The 18699-nt window shown below is 44.6% G+C and overlaps 1 protein-coding gene across 4 annotated transcripts in view; it reads left to right on the top strand.

The window, feature by feature from the left end:
* Window positions 1-18699, top strand: part of LOC308586418 (cholesterol 24-hydroxylase-like) — a 44859-nt gene that overhangs the window by 15517 nt on the left and 10643 nt on the right. For 3 of the 4 annotated variants that reach the window (XR_014007851.1, XM_081193066.1, XM_081193067.1), the window contains exons 11-14: window positions 958-1042; window positions 3054-3164; window positions 4568-4656; window positions 6218-6284. Coding sequence is in view for 3 of the 4 variants with exons in the window: in XM_081193066.1 (XP_081049192.1) it covers window positions 958-1042; window positions 3054-3164; window positions 4568-4656; window positions 6218-6284 (352 nt within the window). In the remaining variant the exon portion in view is untranslated. The remainder of the gene's footprint in view (window positions 1-957; window positions 1043-3053; window positions 3165-4567; window positions 4657-6217; window positions 6285-18699) is intronic. The other variant, XM_081193068.1, reaches the window with a different exon arrangement.

Below are 18699 nucleotides of genomic sequence, written 5' to 3' on the forward strand. Positions count from 1 at the left end.
TTATACAGTGGTACCTCAGGTTACATATGCTTCAGGTTACAGACTCCACTAACCCAGAAATAGTACCTCGGGTTAAGAACTTTGCTTCAGGATAAGAACAGAAATCATGCTCTGGCGGCGCGGTGGCAGCAGGAGGTGCCATTAGCTAAAGTGGTGCTTCAGGTTAAGAACAGTTTCAGGTTAAGAACGGACCTCCGGAACGAATTATGTACTTAACCTGAGGTACCACTGTATCCAGAAACTGGAGAAAGGAAAAGGAGCTCAATGTGGCACACAGAGTTCTCTTCCTCCCCATTTTATCTTCACAACAGCCCTGTGAGATAGGCTAGGCTGAGAGTGAGTGACTGGCCCATGATCACCTAGTGAGCTTCACGGCTGAGTGAGGATTTGAACCTTGGTCTGCCAGGTTTTAGTCCAACACTCCAACCATTATACGTGTTGCATCTCCCTTCTCTCTAAATGTGTTGAACTGTGTCCTGGATTGTAACCACCCAGGGCACCTAAACTGGCTATGATTTGGGAGCAATTATTTCTTATCTTTGGATGAACCAAACCAATATGCATTTTGACTGTGTGAGTGAATTATGGTGCTGCTTAGTCCTAGGAAGGTACCGTATTTTTTGCTCTATAAGACACACTTTTCCCCTCCTAAAAAGTAAGGGGAAATGTGTGTGCGTCTTATGGAGCGAATGAAGGCTGTGCAGCTATCCCAGAAGCCAGAACAGCAAGGTCATCTTCAGGGCAGCGGGATGAAGGCTGTTCTGGCTTCTGGGATTCAGAATATTTTTTTTCTTGTTTTCCTCCTCCAAAAACTAGGTGCGTCTTATGGTCTGGTGCATCTTATAGAGCGAAAAATATGGTAAATACAGATACTTTCAAAGGTAGATGTCTGCCTTTTAGTATAATAAAGAATTCACGGACATTTGAGTAAAATTTCTCATGCATTTCCTTCTTAAGACTTCAGGCTGAAGTGGACGAGGTCGTTGGGGTGAAGAGAGATGTTGCCTATGAAAATCTCGCAGAGCTTAAATACTTATCACAGGTACACTTGGAGAATGCTCTGAAAAGATCCTAGTTGCCCAGCCATTAAAAGTAAGACATTGGTTTTAAGATGAAACTTGAGGCCTTGTTTTAGAGCAAAGAATATCTCAAAGCTCTTTAGCTGTAATATTAACACCGTGAGAAAAAAAATAATTATCAGTTTCTCGTAAGGAATTCTCATTGTGCAGAGAAATCTTATCTGCTGCATCAGCCTCCAGAAGAATAAGTGTGATACTGTGTTACCTTTTTAACTGTTCAAACACTGGATATGCAATGACTCTGATTCTTCCTGGTCCATCCCTGTAGCAGTAGGGAAGTTCAACTAGTGCACGTAGAAAGTCCCTTAGTGCAGGAGCAGCCAAGATGGTACTCTCCAGATGTTATGGATTACAGGTCATCATTTCATCATCATCATTTTTAAATTTCTATACCGTCTTTCTATCTTACAATACTCAAGGCGGTTTACAAGCTGAAGAAACAAAAAAAAAAAGGAACATCTTATAACAATCTAATGCAATACAAAAATGTGATAATACTTTAAAATAGGCAACCTACATCAAAAAAGTAACATTCAACATTCATTAGAATAGTATTAAATAATAATAACATATAAAAGTTAAACAGAAATCCACTCAACAGTTACAATAAATAATTTCTAAACTATAATCAATAAAACAATGGCAAGCCACAGTACATAAAATAGTACAATACAATACAAATTGAGAAGCAGAGACTAGAGGGTGGGGGAAGGCAGGTGGAAGGAGGCCTTGCCTGACGAAGTCTCTCCCCTCACAGTTCTTTCTCCAGGTCACCAGCCAGTGGTTAGGGATGGTGGGAGGGCGCTGCATTAACTATCTCTTCCTTACATCACATTGCTATGTGGTCCTTTCGTTCAGGCATGATGGAATAAATATGCCTCTGTTACTCATTTCTTGTGCACAGATCTTCTTATTAGGTTGTGATTCCTTTATGCAGTGGTACCTTGCTTCTCGAACGTAATCTGTTCTGGAAGTCCGTTTGACTCTCGAAATGTTTGAAAACCAAGGCATGGCTTCCAATTGGCTGCAGGAGCTTCCTGCACACAAGCGGAGGCCGTGTCGGACATTCAGCTTCCGAAAAACATTTGAAAACCGGAACACTTACTTCCAGGTTTTTGGTCTTCAGGAGCCGATTTGTTCGTCAACTAAGCCGTTTGAGAACAAAGATTCCACTGTAAATTCTATAAACTGTTCTGTTCTATATTCTGTTACCATTGCATTTCCCGAGCACTCAGAGAACATTGTTTTGAAGGGGGGGGCCCTGCAATCCTTTCCCTTGCACAGCATGCCAGTTTTTGCTGTGTTTGCCATGCCTTCTAATTTCCAGTTTTTAAAGAGCTAGGAGAACTGGCTGTCTCTCCTGGGGACTAGATAACAAACTATTGCTGCTAGTAGGATCACTCACCCAGGAGTGAGTGTTCTGGTTTTCGAACATTCTTTTGGAAGCTGAATGTCTGATGGGGCTTCCGATTGGCTGTAGGAGCTTCCTACAGCCAATCAGAAGCCACCCTTTGGTTGCCAAACATTTCGGAAGTCAAATAGCCTTCCAGAACAGATTTTGTTTGACTTCTGAGGTACAACTCTGCTGTTTAATCTTTTGAAACTTTAACTGCTCATGGATGTGTTTGAAGAAAAGAGGGAGCAGTCAAACCCAGGGAGATAATTCTTGTAACACTGAACCATGGTTTGCCATTGCCTCCAAAGCAGCTCATTGAGACGTACTTCTGAGTAGGCATGTGTAGCCTTACGCTGTAGATTTCTTTTTTTATTCCCCTTCCGCAAGAAAAATACAAAGTAGGAAATTTACACGGGAATTAAGGCTGAGAACAAGTTATTAGTTCAAATAGCCCCAATAAACTTGTGACTGAGCTGAGTTTCTGTGGGAAGAATTCCAGATGAAAACCCAACCCTTCCATTTAACAAACCATGCTAGTTGGTGAAACGAAATAGCTTTTTTTACCTTTACCCTCTTAGGTTCTCAAAGAATCCCTGCGGTTATATCCACCAGCTCCAGGAACTGTCCGCTGGACCGAAAAGGAATGTGTCGTTGAAGGAATCAAAATTCCAGCAGAAACCACTTTAATGGTGAGTCTTGTTTGAAAGCCGTGTGCTGTTATCTAACACATTGGAATTCAACATCAAACTTCCCCTGATGCAACAGACTTTTATGTCCAGGGTAATGTATGTGCTGTGATTCTCTAAGAGGATGAGAAAGCAGCAGAATCCGCTTATGGCTTGTGGTGGGGATGGTGAATGGGGAGAGGGCCTTCTCAGTAGTGGCACCCGCCCTTTGGAACGCCCTCCCATCAGATGTCAAGGAAATAAACAACTATCTGACTTTTAGAAGACATCTGAAGCCAGCCCTGTTTAGGGAAGTTTTTAATGTCTGGTGTTATGTTGTATTTTTAATATTTTGTTGGAAGCAGCCCAGAGTGGCTGGGGAAACCCAACCAGATGGGCGGAGTATAAATAAGTTGTTGTTGTTTATTATCCTTACTGTGGCAAACATAGTAATATCTCAAAGACTGTACTGAATAATTTCTTGGTTCCCTGCACCTCTCTTGCATCTCTCTGTGATGAATAGTAATAACTGCTGAATAGGGCCATGCGCTAGGGTTGCCATATTCCTAAAAGTAAAATTCCTGAGGCCCACAAAGTTGTTTAGCTTTTTTTTTTAAGGAAACCACCAAAATTATTGAGCTTTTTTGGGGAAACCTCTCCCCCCCGAGTGATTTTAAGCTTTTGAAGCTGTTTCCACTGCTCCCCCCACCGATGCCATTTTTACACCCAAAAACCAGTCTACCATGCATGACTAAGTTAAAAAAAAAAGTTACGCAAATCTGCTCCTTAGAATGACTAGCAGAAGCAGAATTAAATTGTGCAAGCTGTAAATTATGTGAAATGCAGGATGACATGCAAATTAACTTACCTTGCAATCCTATACCTGCCTACCCTGTCAAGTAGAGGAGATTACATATGGCATATAGGATTACAATGTTCATTTCATAATTGATACAGGTTGCAGTATTCGGTTTCTGGATTGTTGCAGAATTTTTCTTCTTCTTTTAATCACAGAACGATTGGTTTTGTACCCTACTTTACCAGGCAAAATTTCCACTCAAAGCAGCTTTTAATGTCTAAAATAACACAATAGTTTAACAAAACGACGTTAAGCTATAATAAAGCAATGAAATAATAAAAGGGGGGGAACACTAACTGATAATTGTATGCTAGGAAATGTGTACTTAGTGGGGGTGTTCAGTGTGATCACTTATACTTATTATTAAATGCTTTTAATATTTCTTTGCTCACAGTTAAGTTGCCTTGAGCCCTTTAGGAATAAGGCGATGCATGTTCTGTACAGGACTAATCGGGGAAAGGAACCAGGACTTGATTAAAATACTGTATGCATTTGCCTCTAACTTTGAACAACCAATGTTTTTGAAGAGTCATATATACAAATGTAAACTGCTCTGTTCCCTTGGCAGTTCAGCAGCTATGTCATGGGACGTATGGAAAGGTTTTTCAAGGATCCGCTGGTCTTTGATCCTGAGCGATTTAGCAAAGACCAGCCAAGGTGAGCCCCTTTCTTATTTCTTCTAACAAAAATACGTGGTGACTGTCATTGAGACATGCTGCTAATTCTTACGATTTTCAGAGGGCTTGAAGAAAATATCAGAATTTTTTGAACGCCAAACATGACATTAGGCCAGGTATTGGAAGTGTCTGCCAGGTAGGGGTCTAAGAAGGCATCCATTTCTATTGCAACCCATCTTCGTTGTTGTGATGTTTGCCCTCCTAGGTGTGTGACATCATACTGGGTTCAGAAGGAAAGGGTTAACTAAGTGTAAAATGACTAACCAATGGGAACCCAAGGGGAGAAGTTAGGAGTTAGAGTTAGGGTGGTTGAGAAGTCAGTCTGGAGTTAGAGAAGAGATGGAGAGGTTAAGTCTGTGGGCTGGGCTAGTCTGATGTGAGAGAGTGAGAGAATTTGTTAAGAGGAGTCAGACAAACAGTTGATATAATCAGTCATAAGGTATTAGGAAGGTATAGGCCAGTACAGAAACTAAAGTTAAGATACTGACAGGAATATTTTATGAGAAACCATAAACTTGTTAATGTTTATAACATAAACTTGTTTATTTGGTTCAAGTTTAACGACTGTCTGGACTCAGTGTTTTACCCGAGAGTAACGGGTTGGTGGCAGCGGGGAAGCGAGCACAGTGGTGGCACAGGGATCAACAGACCGTTAAATATCCGGGGACCCTGTGTGATTGCCACAGTTGTGTGCAGTGCTGTCTCCAGTCTGCTGCAGTTTGTCATGTGATTAAAAAACTTACATTATTCACCTCGCTGTCTGCTGCGGTGGAATTTCACGTTGTTAATTACGTTATTCCATCCCATTCATTTCGGTGCAAAGGAAATGCAATGCACACAGAGAACCAATCATAATTGATTGCATACCGCTTGCAGACTGAAAACAACAGCAACAGTGAATACTGATTGTATTTGCTGGATTGATTTCCATTTGGCACGTGGAACGAATAAGCAAACATCAAATTCTCCTGTGTCTGTACCACCAGACTATAAAATTTTCTGCCACGTGTCGGACTTTTTGGATCTTTTCCCTTACTTGTGATAAAGACTTAAGAGTTTCCAGTAAATGGCAACATTCACAAAATTATTTCAGTTATTTCGGGTTGCTATGTGACCAGGGATAAAAACAGGCTTGGTATCTTTCTGTGCTTTTTAACAGCAGCTTGATCTGTAGAAATTAATCGACAGAGGTTTTTTGGGCGTAAGCAGAGATCAGGAAGTGACTATGACTATTGTCAACCTGCTATTAAACACAACACCTAAATGGGAAGGTTCAGTCATAAAGCAAGGTCCCAGGTTCAGTCCTCAGCATTTCCAGGTTGGCCTGGGAAATATTCCCTCCCTGAACCCCTGAAGAGCAGCTGTCAGCCAGTGTAGACAATATTGAGCTAGATGGACCAATATCTGACTCTGTATAAAGCACCTTCCTGTGTTCCTATGTTCATTAGCAGCTGTAATATATGCTGTTGCTTAGAAGGAAGCCTGTCTGGTGTTTTCAAAACCATCTTATTCTTGTCTGTCTTGTTTTTGTGATGGTTTAGGCCCTCCTTTTGCTATTTCCCATTTTCCCTGGGACCTCGTTCCTGTATTGGGCAGATATTTGCACTGGTAAGTAAAGCAGTCCACTGGTCAAGTGATGCAGAAGATAGGTCCCTTTGTTTGAATTGCATCCCGTCCTCTTCTGCTTTTATGGAGTCCTACTTACTGCTGCGGGAGGTGGGTGGTGCTGTGCGTTAAATCACAGAGCCTAGGACTTGCCGATCAGAAGGTCAGCGGTTCTAATCCCTGCGACGGGGTGAGCTCCCATTCCTCGGTCCCAGCTCCTGCCAACCTAGCAGTTCAAAAGCACGTCAAAGTGCAAGTAGATAAATAGGTACTGCTCCGGTGGGAAGGTAAATGGCGTTTCCGTGCGCTGCTTTGGTTCGCCAGAAGCGGCTTAGTCATGCTGGCCACATGACCCGGAAGCTGTACGTCGGCTCCCTCTGCCAATAAAGCAAGATGAGCACCGCAACCCCAGAGTCGGTCACGACTGGACCTAAATAGTCAGGGGTCCCTTTACCTTTTTACTACTGCTGCAGGCAGGAGTGGAAGCTGAGTTAAGGTACTAGTGGAGTAATAAGATGGGAGACCCAGTGGCGATCTCAAGGATGCCTCAAATTTTTAAGTTGAAGAAGCACCATTTTATACAGCAAAGATGAAGAACCTGTAGCCCCCCCACCCCCCGGTGTCGTTGGACTTCGACTCCCATCAACACAATCCAGCATGGCCAAAGCCATGGTTTCGGAAGCTGGTGTCACGGTTCAGTTCATGGGCAATCGAAGTCCTGGCTGGGGACGTCGGGACCGGGGGCAAGATGGCGGGGTGGGAGCAGGAAGCCAGGAGTTGGGAAGCCAAGGGTCCAAGGGTCAGAGAGCTGGGAGTCAAGAAGCCAAGGGTCCGAGGGTCAGGAAGCAAGGAGTTACGAAGTCAAGGGTTTGAGGATCAAGAAGCAAAGAGTCACGAAGGCAGGGGTCCAAGGAGTCAAGGAACCAAATGCAGCAAGGCAGGCAACGTGTTGCTGTGGCAAAGAGCTGAAGGAAAATGCTGTCCTTATATCCCTTCCCAGCTCTTGCCACCAGGTGCTGTGAGTTATCAACCGGCCTCACCTGTGAGGCCTTGCCTCTTAAGAACAAATTTAGGAAGGCCCCAGTCGTGGTCACAGGGCCTGGCTCCTGCACACACACCTGACAGCTGGCTTCTTTCAACAACCCATAGTTAAGATCAACAACAGTTTAGGGTTCCAGACAGAATGCTAAATGGTGGTTATTGGAAATCAGAATGGGAAGCTTCCAAACTGATGGAGAAGAGAAGGGAGCATGTGAGTTCAAGGCCTACTTAGACTCGTTCTGGTCATCCTAAACTATGGTTTTAACATGTGGATGGGGGACCTCAGATCCAAGAGCTGAATGCAGCCCATCAAGCCCTTCTATCTAACCCTTGAAGGCTACCCAGGTGAAACCACTCTCTGACCTTGCTACTCACCACCCTCAAATGCTTTTGATTGGCTAGAATTGGTCACTGAAGTGTGGTCATGCATCTTGCTTGCCCAAATGGAGGGTGAAAATGGGTGTCAAAGGTGCATTCCTCTGGCCCTGCTCCCTTACAAGGCTAGCACCCCCTTATAAGTTAACCAAAAAGGAATTAGGCCCTTGGATTAAAATGTGCTGCAACAATCAAAAATATAACTTTTTTTAATCCAAAAAACAAACAAAAACCCCTTGGTTTGGGCCTTCAAAGGTACTCAGTAAAGGTAATTGAAGGTGACACCTGACCAGTGATATCTGTCATCTCTGAGTGCACTTTCAACCAAGGAATTTTGGTTACACAGATTTACAATTGTCTTTTCACCATTTTCAAGTCTGAACAAGTAGCTGGTGGCAGACATGCACATGTAGTCTTTAAGAGTGAGCAGTGTCTTCAATCTGGCATGCGCTCTGGGAGCGATGTACTCAGTCTAGGAACTTCATAGTCACTGTGGTTTGGGATTTGTGCAATCAGGGTGTAACCAATGAGGAAATAGCAATATACTGGGAAATGGGTGTGAGCAATGTAGGGATCTAAGGACTTCTTAAAACAAGAAACTGTGTACAGTACAAAATTGTGTAAATTGAAGGAGCTCTTGAAATATGCTCTAGGAAAGGCTCCCATTTAATTTGGATTGCAAAATGCCTTATTAATTAAACATGCTACAGTTGTGGGAAGCAATAATAATAATAATAATAATAATAATACAGTGACATCTTACTTTGTGGGAAATTGTGTTAGCGCATAATTGGGTATTGGTAGGTTTCGTTATAAGGACAACCTTGTGGTGATTATACACCTAAACTTGGCAATTTTGGGGGAATGATAACTGAGACAAATCAGACGTGTTAATTGTGCAGTTACCATCCCCCCCCCCACATTTGAACAAAACATATTAGGTTTGCTTTTTATTTTTAGAAGGTCCTGCAAGCACCTATGTGCTAAAGATGTGGGGTATTTAATGTTTAAACCATCAATAACAAGTATACAATGTTAAATGAAAACAAGAAATGGTAGGGTTAAGATTCCACAGAAACAGTGAGTGCTTTTTCAAGTTGAGATGATATGATGAATGTCACCTTACATTTTAAAAAGCAACAATAGCCATGCTGGTCCATAAGTAAAAGTGGTCAATACCTTTATTAGGATCAACAAAAATGTCACGAAATAGTGGCATGGTTTCATGTTCTCCAGAACGCTTAGAATCAGGTAGAATTTCCACTAAATACATGCTCCATTTTTCTCAGTAATCTTTGCAACCACAGCTTTAATTCAAATGCATTTTTAAAAACCTTTTTTCCAATTTATTTATACAGTGGGATGCGGGTGGCGCTGTGGGTTAAACCACAGAGCCTAGGACTTGCCGATCAGAAGGTCGGCGGTTCGAATCCCTGTGACGGAGTGAGCTCCCGTTGCTCAGTCCCAGCTCCTGCCAACCTAGCAGTTCGAAAGCACATCAAAGTGCAAGTAGATAAATAGGTACCGCTCCGGCGGGAAGGTAAACGGCGTTTCCGTGCACTGCTCAGTTTTGCCAGAAGCGGCTTAGTCATGCTGGCCACATGACCCCGGAAGCTGTATGCCAGCTCCCTTGGCCAATAAAGCGATATGAGTGCCGCAACCCCAGAGTCAGTCACGACTGGATCTAATGGTCAGGGGACCCTTTACCTTTACCTTTACCTCTGGTTACGAACTTAATTCGTTCCGGAGGTCCGTTCTTAACCTGAAACCATTTGTCAGAGCTGCTTCCAGATCCTAGCTCACAGAGGATCACGCTAGCCAGCGTTCACTTTATAAAAGTCTTTATTGAGTTACAGTTTCCATTCTCAAGCTGCTGCGTGCAGCTCTACGTCTTATGGGTTAGACCGGCGAAGCTCCGTCTGAGTCTCTGCCCCCTGTACACCAGCTTAATACCCTAGCCTTACTCCACCTTTTCCGCCTGACCGTTCTTCTCTGGGTCCCTCTGCCCCCCGCGGTCTCTTCCTTCCTGGACTCTTCTGACGCGGACCCCCCGGACCCTTCTGTCTCCTTGCGTCGGGCTTTAGGACCTGGCTCCCTTTCCGGGCTGCTTACTGCGCCACCTTCCTGTGCATTTGAACTTGGCGCGCGCGCCCAACCTTCCACTTTCCGCTTAACCGTTTCTTCGCTCCCCGATGGAGGTGTGGCCACTCCTGACTCATGCCCTCCCCCCTGCTGCGAGCTGCCAGAGCTCGATACCTGGCGCCCTTCCTCTCCACTGCGCTCTGTTGGTGACGCTGGCCCCGATTTCCAACTGCTGCCCTCTGAGCCCCCTCTGGACCCTTCTTCCTGGGGTGTCCCCCTAGGCTCCCCCCTTGCTCTGGCCACTGGCGCTCCTTTCTGTGAATCTTCTGATTCACTGGAAAGACTCGGAGATCTTGGGTCGTCGTCATCACTCATTTTCTCTTCGGACTCCTCCCCCTCGCTCTCTGTTTCCTCCCTTGCCCTCGCCTCCGCTCCTGAACCCCTGACACCATTCTTAACCTGAGGTACCACTTTAGCTAATGGGACCTCCCGCTGCTGCCGTGCCGCCAGAGCCCGATTTCTGTTGTTATCCTGAGGTAAAGTTCTTAACCCGAGGTACTACTTCCGGGTTAGCGGAGTCTGTAACCTGAAGTGTTTGTAACCCGAGGTGTTTGTAACCCGAGGTACCACTGTACACTGCTTTTCACCACAAATGGTCACAAAGTGGTTTTCCACTACCAACAATAAAACTATCAATCCATCAAAATAACACAAGTGTTCAAAACAAAAATCACAGGTTAAAAACACATTCAGAAAGTCGACATGGCACAACTTGCTTAAAACACCCACTGATGCAGAAGGAGGAGGAGGAGGAGGCATGTCTGATCTCAGCTTAGGATGCAGGGCCACAGAATTGGGCCCACAACACTGACTGCACACTGGATACAAGCTTTGCATCTGAGCCATGGGAAACCACTAACAGAGACTGTCCTGAAAATCTCAGAGATGGGGAAAGAGATATAAGGTATTAAGGAATCCAGCTGGCATTGTAAAGAAAGAATTCAGAGTGTGCTTAGAGCGTGTTCCTGGTCCTTCCTTCCTGAAGTTGAATTGTTAGGCATCACATGACATCAGGTGGTCAACAGTGCAGAGAGTACCTTGGTTCTCAAACCTAATCCGTTCTGGAAGTCCAGTCCAAAACCAAAGCATTCCAAAACCAAGGCGCGTTTTCCCATAGAAAGTAATGCAAAATGGATTAATCTGTTCCAGACTTTTAAAAACAAGCCCTAAAACAGCAATTTAACATGAATTTTACTAATGAGACCATTGATCCATAAAATGAAAGCAATAACACTGGTCAACAACAAATCTGTTGTCTGCATTTTTTCAGTTGATTTAGGATGAATCTGATGTGCTGAATCCAAAAATCACATTGGTTTTGCTCAATCAGGTCAAGTTTTTGAGCTATGGCCACATGTCGTTTTTTTACGCTTTTGTTCACATGTACGCTTGTGTGGAGCATTTTAGAAGAAGTTGGTGGGGGTAAAATGCCATGTCGAATAATTGTTTTGATTGGAAATGATTATTTTAATGACAAGAAGTATTCAGGTCCAATAGTTCTGGGTGATTATGTTGAAAAGGGATCAGTTTGAAGTCATAAAACCTCGAAATCTTCCATAAACTGGTGCGGTAAAGCATAAAGTTGGGGGATCAAAACTAAGTTAATCCTGATCTTCAATCAGCACATTGTCCTGTAGCTCATTGTGTTGAAATTCCAGTGCCTATCTTCGGAGAACTTCCTGACATTAGTGACGAAGATGCCTCCAGTGTTGAAGGACATGAAGAAGAAGAAGTGGTTCTTGAAGATGATGCTCCACATCCATTTTCCCAAAAGGAGTTGAATGATCTAGTTCACGACCTCAGCTTGTCAAAGGACTCTGCCGAACTGTTGGCATCCATATTGAAGGAAAAAAACCTCCTCTCTGACAGTGCTCGCATCAGCTTCTTCCGCAACAGGCATCAAGAGTACCTCCGTTTTTTCTCGGAAGAGAAGGACTTGGTGTACTGTGCAGATATTGTGCAGCTTCTGCTCAAGCTTGGAGTGCCTCAGTACGAACCCAAAGATTGGAGACTGTTCATTGACAGCAGCAAGCGATCACTGAAATGTGTTCTGCTACACAATGGCAACCAGTTTGCCTCTATACCCCTGGTTCACTTGAGGGAACTTGAAGAACTATGAAGCGGTGAAGTAGGGCAGCAGTTGAAGAAGGAGTTTGTAGGGCAGCAGTTGAAGAAGGAGCAAAAAGGGTTTTCTTGTGTGTGTGTGTTTCTTGTGGCTGATTAGCTGTTTTCCCTGTGTAAAGGTCAGAGGGGGCAGGGTTTCTGTTGAGGCAGGGGATTAGCTGTGGGAGGAGCTTATCAGAGTTTGTAGGGCAGCAGTTGAAGAAGGAGCAAAAAGGGTTTTCTTGTGTGTGTGTGTTTCTTGTGGCTGATTAGCTGTTCTCCCTGTGCAAAGGTCAGAGGGGGCAGGGTTTCTGTTGAGGCAGGGGATTAGCTGTGGGAGGAGCTTATCAGAGTTTGTAGGGCAGCAGTTGAAGAAGGAGCAAAAAGGGTTTTCTTGTGTGTGTGTGTTTCTTGTGGCTGATTAGCTGTTTTCCCTGTGTAAAGGTCAGAGGGGGCAGGGTTTCTGTTGAGGCAGGGGATTAGCTGTGGGAGGAGCTTCTCAGAGTTTGTAGGGCAGCAGTTGAAGAAGGAGCAAAAAGGGTTTTCTTGTGTGTGTGTGTTTCTTGTGGCTGATTAGCTGTTTTCCCTGTGTAAAGGTCAGAGGGGGCAGGGTTTCTGTTGAGGCAGGGGATTAGCTGTGGGAGGAGCTTATCAGAGTTTGTAGGGCAGCGGCGCGCGCCTAGCGGCGCGCGCAGTTATATCCATCTTTTAGATTTAGGGGAGCTAGTCTCAAACGTTTGTTGGGGGAGACCTAGGTTTTTTTTTTGTGGGCGAAGTTATTTGTCCTGTCTTCAAGCTTTTTATGATGGAGGACCTCTGTAGCCACCCCCAACAACACGATCTCAAGATGGAAGGGGAGGGAACAGCTGCAGTCGCCTGCGATTCCTGCGCAATGTTTGCCATCTTGCCAAAGGTTGCAGGCAGCTTCACCTGCAGCAATTGCATGTTGATTGCCCTTTTAAAAGACAAAGTCCAGCAACTGGAGGAACGTGTAGCTACGCTCCAAAGAATTAGAGAGCTGGAGCTCTTCTTGGAAGCAACAGAGCACACCGTCCCCACCAAGGAGGAGACAGGGGACTCCCCTGAGAAGGAGGCTAGTTCATCAACACAGGAGCCAGATATATGGAGAAACGTGACTCAAAGAAGTAGGAGGCCCAGGGTTCACTCTGATTGTTTAGAAATACACAATCGCTTTGAGGTCCTCTCCCCTAGCATGGAAGACGAAGAGCAGACTCCATTTGAGGATCTCTCCCTCATTACAGTCGATCAGGTATATGAAGACGAGCAGCAAAGTCAGTCCTCAGGGAATGTGCAGGCGACCTTGGAACGGACAGCTCACGGAAGAACCCCGACCAAACCCAAGAGGAGGCGTGTAGTGGTGATAGGGGATTCCCTACTGAGGGGAACAGAAGCAGTGATCTGTGGGCCTGACAAGATGTCTCGGGAAGTGTACTGTCTCCCCGGGGCTAAGATCCAAGATGTAACTGAACGACTGCAAGCAATCATAAAACCCACTGACAAATACCCCTTCCTCTTGGTTCATGTGGGAACCAATGACACTGCAAGCAATAGCCTCCAGAAGATCAAAAGAGACTACGAGGCTCTCGGCAGGAAATTGAAGCAACTAAATGCACAAATTGTCATCTCGTCTGTCCTCCCAGTTGAACGACGTGGCCCAGGGAGAGAGGGGAAAATAGTGGAAGTGAACAGCTGGCTTCGCAAATGGTGTAAACAGGAACGGTTTGGATTCTTAGATCACGGACTGCAGTTTCTTGAAGATGGACTTCTGGCAAGTGATGGGCTGCACCTCACAACGGTTGGGAGGAATGTTTTTGCCAAAAATCTCAGAAACCTCATCAGGAGGGCTTTAAACTGACTAATGTGGGGGAGGGAGACAGTGCTCCTGAAGGTAGGAGTCTATCAATTAATGAAGATGATCATCCAAATGTCATAGACCAAATGGAGCAAACAGCACGCGGACCTAGTGGTGGGAGGAAAAAATCCTTAAATAAGAGACACGGGGGAATGATTAATGGACTTCAATGTCTGTACACTAATGCGCAAAGCATGGGAAATAAACAAGATGAGCTTGAGCTCTTGGTACAGCAAACTAAATATGACATAATAGGCATCACTGAAACCTGGTGGGATAAGTCCCACGATTGGAATGTAATAATGGGGGGATACAATCTATTTCAGAGAAACAGACCAGACAAGAAAGGAGGAGGAGTGGCGTTATATGTCAGGGATGTGTATACCTGTGAAGAGATCCAAGATTTAGAACCTCAAAGCCAATGTGAGAGCATTTGGGTCAAAATTAAGGGAGAGAAGAATAACAGAGACCTCATTGTGGGAGTTTACTATAGATCCCCAAGCCAAACGGAGGACATAGATGATGCCTTCCTGGAACAGATGGCCAAGCATGCAAAAGGAAGGGAGATAGTAGTAATGGGGGACTTCAATTACCCGGATATTTGTTGGACGTCAAACTCAGCCAAGAGCATAAGGTCAAACAGATTCCTCACTGGCCTTGCAGACAACTTCATTGTCCAGAAAGTGGGAGAAGCAACAAGAGGAACAGCCATTTTAGATCTGGTCCTAACCAATGTTGATGACCTGGTTAGTGGGGTAGAAGTAGAAGGATCATTAGGCGCGAGTGATCATGCTCTTCTGAAGTTTACTATACAGCGGAAAGGAGCAGCCAAGCATACTAGGACTCAATTTCTTGACTTTAAGAAAGCCGACTTCATAAAACTTAGGGAAGTGCTGGGTGAGATCCCATGGACAGCAATACTAAAAGGAAAGGGAGTTCATGATGGCTGGGAGTTTGTTAAGAGGGAGATAGTAAAAGCACAACGTCAGGCAATACCAATGAGACGGAAACATGGAAGGTGCCTAAAGAAGCCAGGGTGGCTATCTAAAGAACTTTTAACTGAATTAAGATTAAAAAAGGATGTGTACAAAAAATGGAAAAGGGGGGAAACCACCAAAGAGGAATTCAAACAAATAGCCAGAACGTGTAGACACAAAGTCAGAAAAGCTAAAGCACAGAATGAACTCAGGCTTGCTAGAGAGGTTAAAAGCAACAAAAAAGGCTTTTATGGGTATGTTCATAGCAAAAGGAAGAACAAAGAAACAGTGGGGTCACTCAGAGGAGAAGATGGTGAAATGCAAACAGGGGACACAGAAAGGGCTGAACTCCTCAATGCCTTCTTTGCCTCAGTCTTCTCCGATAAAGAAAACAATGCCCGACCTGAAGAATTTGGAGCAAATGATTCAGCAAAGGAAACACAGCCCAGAATAACTAAGGAGACAGTACAAGAATATTTGGCTAGTTTAGATGTATTCAAGTCTCCAGGGCCAGATGAACTGCATCCAAGAGTATTAAAAGAACTGGCAGATGTGATCTCAGAACCACTGGCAGTCATCTTCGAGAAATCCTGGAGAACAGGCGAAGTCCCGGCAGACTGGAGGAGGGCAAATGTTGTCCCTATTTTCAAAAAGGGGAAAAGAGAGGACCCAAATAATTACCGCCCAGTCAGTCTGACATCAATAGCAGGGAAGATTCTGGAGCAGATCATTAAGCAAACAGTCTGTGAGCACCTAGAAAGGAATGCTGTGATCACCAATAGTCAGCATGGATTTCTGAAAAATAAGTCATGTCAGACTAACCTGATCTCATTTTTTGACAGAATTACAAGCCTGGTAGATGAAGGGAACTCAGTGGATATAGCCTATCTTGATTTCAGCAAGGCATTTGACAAGGTGCCCCATGATATTCTTGTAAAGAAGCTGGTAAAATGCGGTCTTGACTCTGCTACCACTCAGTGGATTTGTAACTGGCTGACTGACCGAACCCAAAGGGTGCTCATCAATGGTTCCTCTTCATCCTGGAGAAGAGTGACTAGTGGGGTGCCACAGGGTTCTGTCTTGGGCCCGGTCTTATTCAACATCTTTATCAACGACTTGGATGATGGACTCAAGGGCATCCTGATCAAATTTGCAGATGACACCAAACTGGGAGGGGTGGCTAACACCCCAGAGGACAGGATCACACTTCAAAACGACCTTGACAGATTAGAGAACTGGGCAAAAACAAACAAAATGAATTTTAACAGGGAGAAATGTAAAGTATTGCACTTGGGCAAAAAAAATGAGAGGCACAAATACAAGATGGGTGACACCTGGCTTGAGAGCAGTACATGTGAAAAGGATCTAGGAGTCTTGGTTGACCACAAACTTGACATGAGCCAACAGTGTGACGCGGCAGCTAAAAGAGCCAATGCAATCCTGGGCTGCATCAATAGGAGTATAGCATCTAGATCAAGGGAAGTAATAGTGCCACTGTATTCTGCTCTGGTCAGACCACACCTGGAGTACTGTGTCCAGTTCTGGGCACCACAATTCAAGAAGGACACTGACAAACTGGAACGTGTCCAGAGGAGGGCAACCAAAATGGTCAAAGGCCTGGAAACGATGCCTTATGAGGAACGGCTAAGGGAGCTGGGCATGTTTAGCCTGGAGAAGAGGAGGTTAAGGGGTGATATGATAGCCATGTTCAAATATATAAAAGGATGTCACATAGAGGAGGGAGAAAGGTTGTTTTCTGCTGCTCCAGAGAAGCGGACACGGAGCAATGGATCCAAACTACAAGAAAGAAGATTCCACCTAAACATTAGGAAGAACTTCCTGACAGTAAGAGCTGTTCGACAGTGGAATTTGCTGCCAAGGAGTGTGGTGGAGTCTCCTACTTTGGAGGTCTTTAAGCAGAGGCTTGACAACCATATGTCAGGAGTGCTCTGATGGTGTTTCCTGCTTGGCAGGGGGTTGGACTCGATGGCCCTTGTGGTCTCTTCCAACTCTATGATTCTATGATTCTATGATTCTAAGTATGTGCTGTAGAAAATTGGTTATGATCAGCATAAGTGGTTTATTTGTGTTGACCTGAAGATGGTGGACTTTTTGTTGGGACAACAGTCTGGCTTCACCAAGTACCCATGTTTTCTGTGCATGTGGGATAGTAGGGACCGTGCTCAGCATTACACGAAGGAGGACTGGCCTGTGTGGGAGGAATTGGTGCCTTGCAAAAAAAGGAACGTCATCAACGACCCTCTGGTGGACAGAGACAGAATACTCTTCCCACCGCTGCACATCAAGCTCGGCTTAATCAAGCAGTTCACCAAGGCTCTGGACAAGGATGGTGACTGCTTCACTTACTTGTGCCAGGCTTTTCTAGGATTGACCATGGAGAAGTTGAAAGCTGGCATCTTTGACAGTCCTCAGATCCATCAGCTCATCAGAGATCCAGAGTTCGGAAACTCAATGAACAAAGTGGAACTGGAAGCGTGGAAGGCATTTGTTCTGGTAGTGAAGAACTTTCTTGGCAACAATAAGGCCAGAAACTATGCAGAACTTGTCAACAACATACTGACTGCTTTCAGAAACCTGGGCTGCAACATGAGCGTCAAGATGCACTACCTATTTTCACATATGGACCGGTTTCCTGAGAACTTGGGTTCAATGAGTGACGAGCAGGGGGAGAGATTCCATCAGGACATGAAAGGGATGGAGACCAGGTATCAGGGTCGCTGGGATGCAGTCATGATGGCTGACTACTGTTGGACTCTGAAGAGAGACCTCCCTGCCGCTGAGCATTCCAGGAGTTCCAAGAAACGGAAGTTCAAGCCCTGAAGTTTGAAAAATGGTGAAGCAACATGCAATTTATGTGTACTTACCTTTATCAATGCCCACCATTCAGTTTACAGTAAACCTGACCTTATGGAGAGAAACGGATGCCATTTCCTGATTCAGCAGTGCAAAAATACCCTAAATCAGTTGTAGAAATCTAGACAACATTCAAAAAGCAAAAAATTGTTGCCCAGTGTAATCAATGTACTGAACTATAAAATAAACAAGACAGTATTGTAGATGATAGAAATAAAAATGATTATTTTTTCTTACCTGCACTGATGATAGTTACTGTTTGGATTTGGGGGGTGGGGGTTTTTTTTATCCATTTCCGCAGTCATACAATCAATCAGTCAGTAGGTGAACTGGGTTCCACACAGGCACAAAAACAAATCAACCGAAAAAGCCTTTAAAAAAAAGCAGCACCAAACTTAATCAGTTGTGGAAGTCCGTTTGACTTCCAAAATGTTCAAAAACCAAGGCACAGCTTCTGATTGGTGCAGGCGCCCCGGAAACAATACCCGGCAGCCACATTGGATGTTTGGCTTCCAAAAAACATTTGAAAACCAGAACACTTACTTCCAGGTTTTTGGCATTTGGGAACCAAGGTGTTTGAGTACCAAGGCGTTTGAGAACCAAGGTACCACTATACTGGATTGGGGCTGCCGGTTGCATCCTTATTTCAGGTTTAACTCTCTGTATTGTGGTCCAGGAGGATTCCAAGGCAAGTGTTCTCTTACCCCATGTGTCCAGAGAATATACAGTGGTACCCCAGGTTACATACGCTTCAAGTTACACTCCGCTAACCCAGAAATAGTGCTTCAGATTAAGAACTTTGCTTCAGGGTGAGAACAGAAATCGTGCTCTGGCGGCAGCAGGAGGCCCCATTAGCTAAAGTGGTGCTTCAGGTTAAGAACCATTTCAGGTTAAGAATGGACCTCCGGAATGAATTAAGTACTTAACCCAAGGTACCACTGTATAGATATATTTGAGCACTAATTTGAGCAAGGGGGAGAGCCTTGCTGCTCTCAGTAGGTGGTGGCAGTCAGTATTAGCTGGTAAGCTTCCC

Source organism: Podarcis bocagei (assembly GCF_964188305.1).
Source record: "Podarcis bocagei genome assembly, chromosome: 1".
Classification (NCBI taxonomy): Eukaryota; Metazoa; Chordata; class Lepidosauria; order Squamata; family Lacertidae; genus Podarcis; species Podarcis bocagei.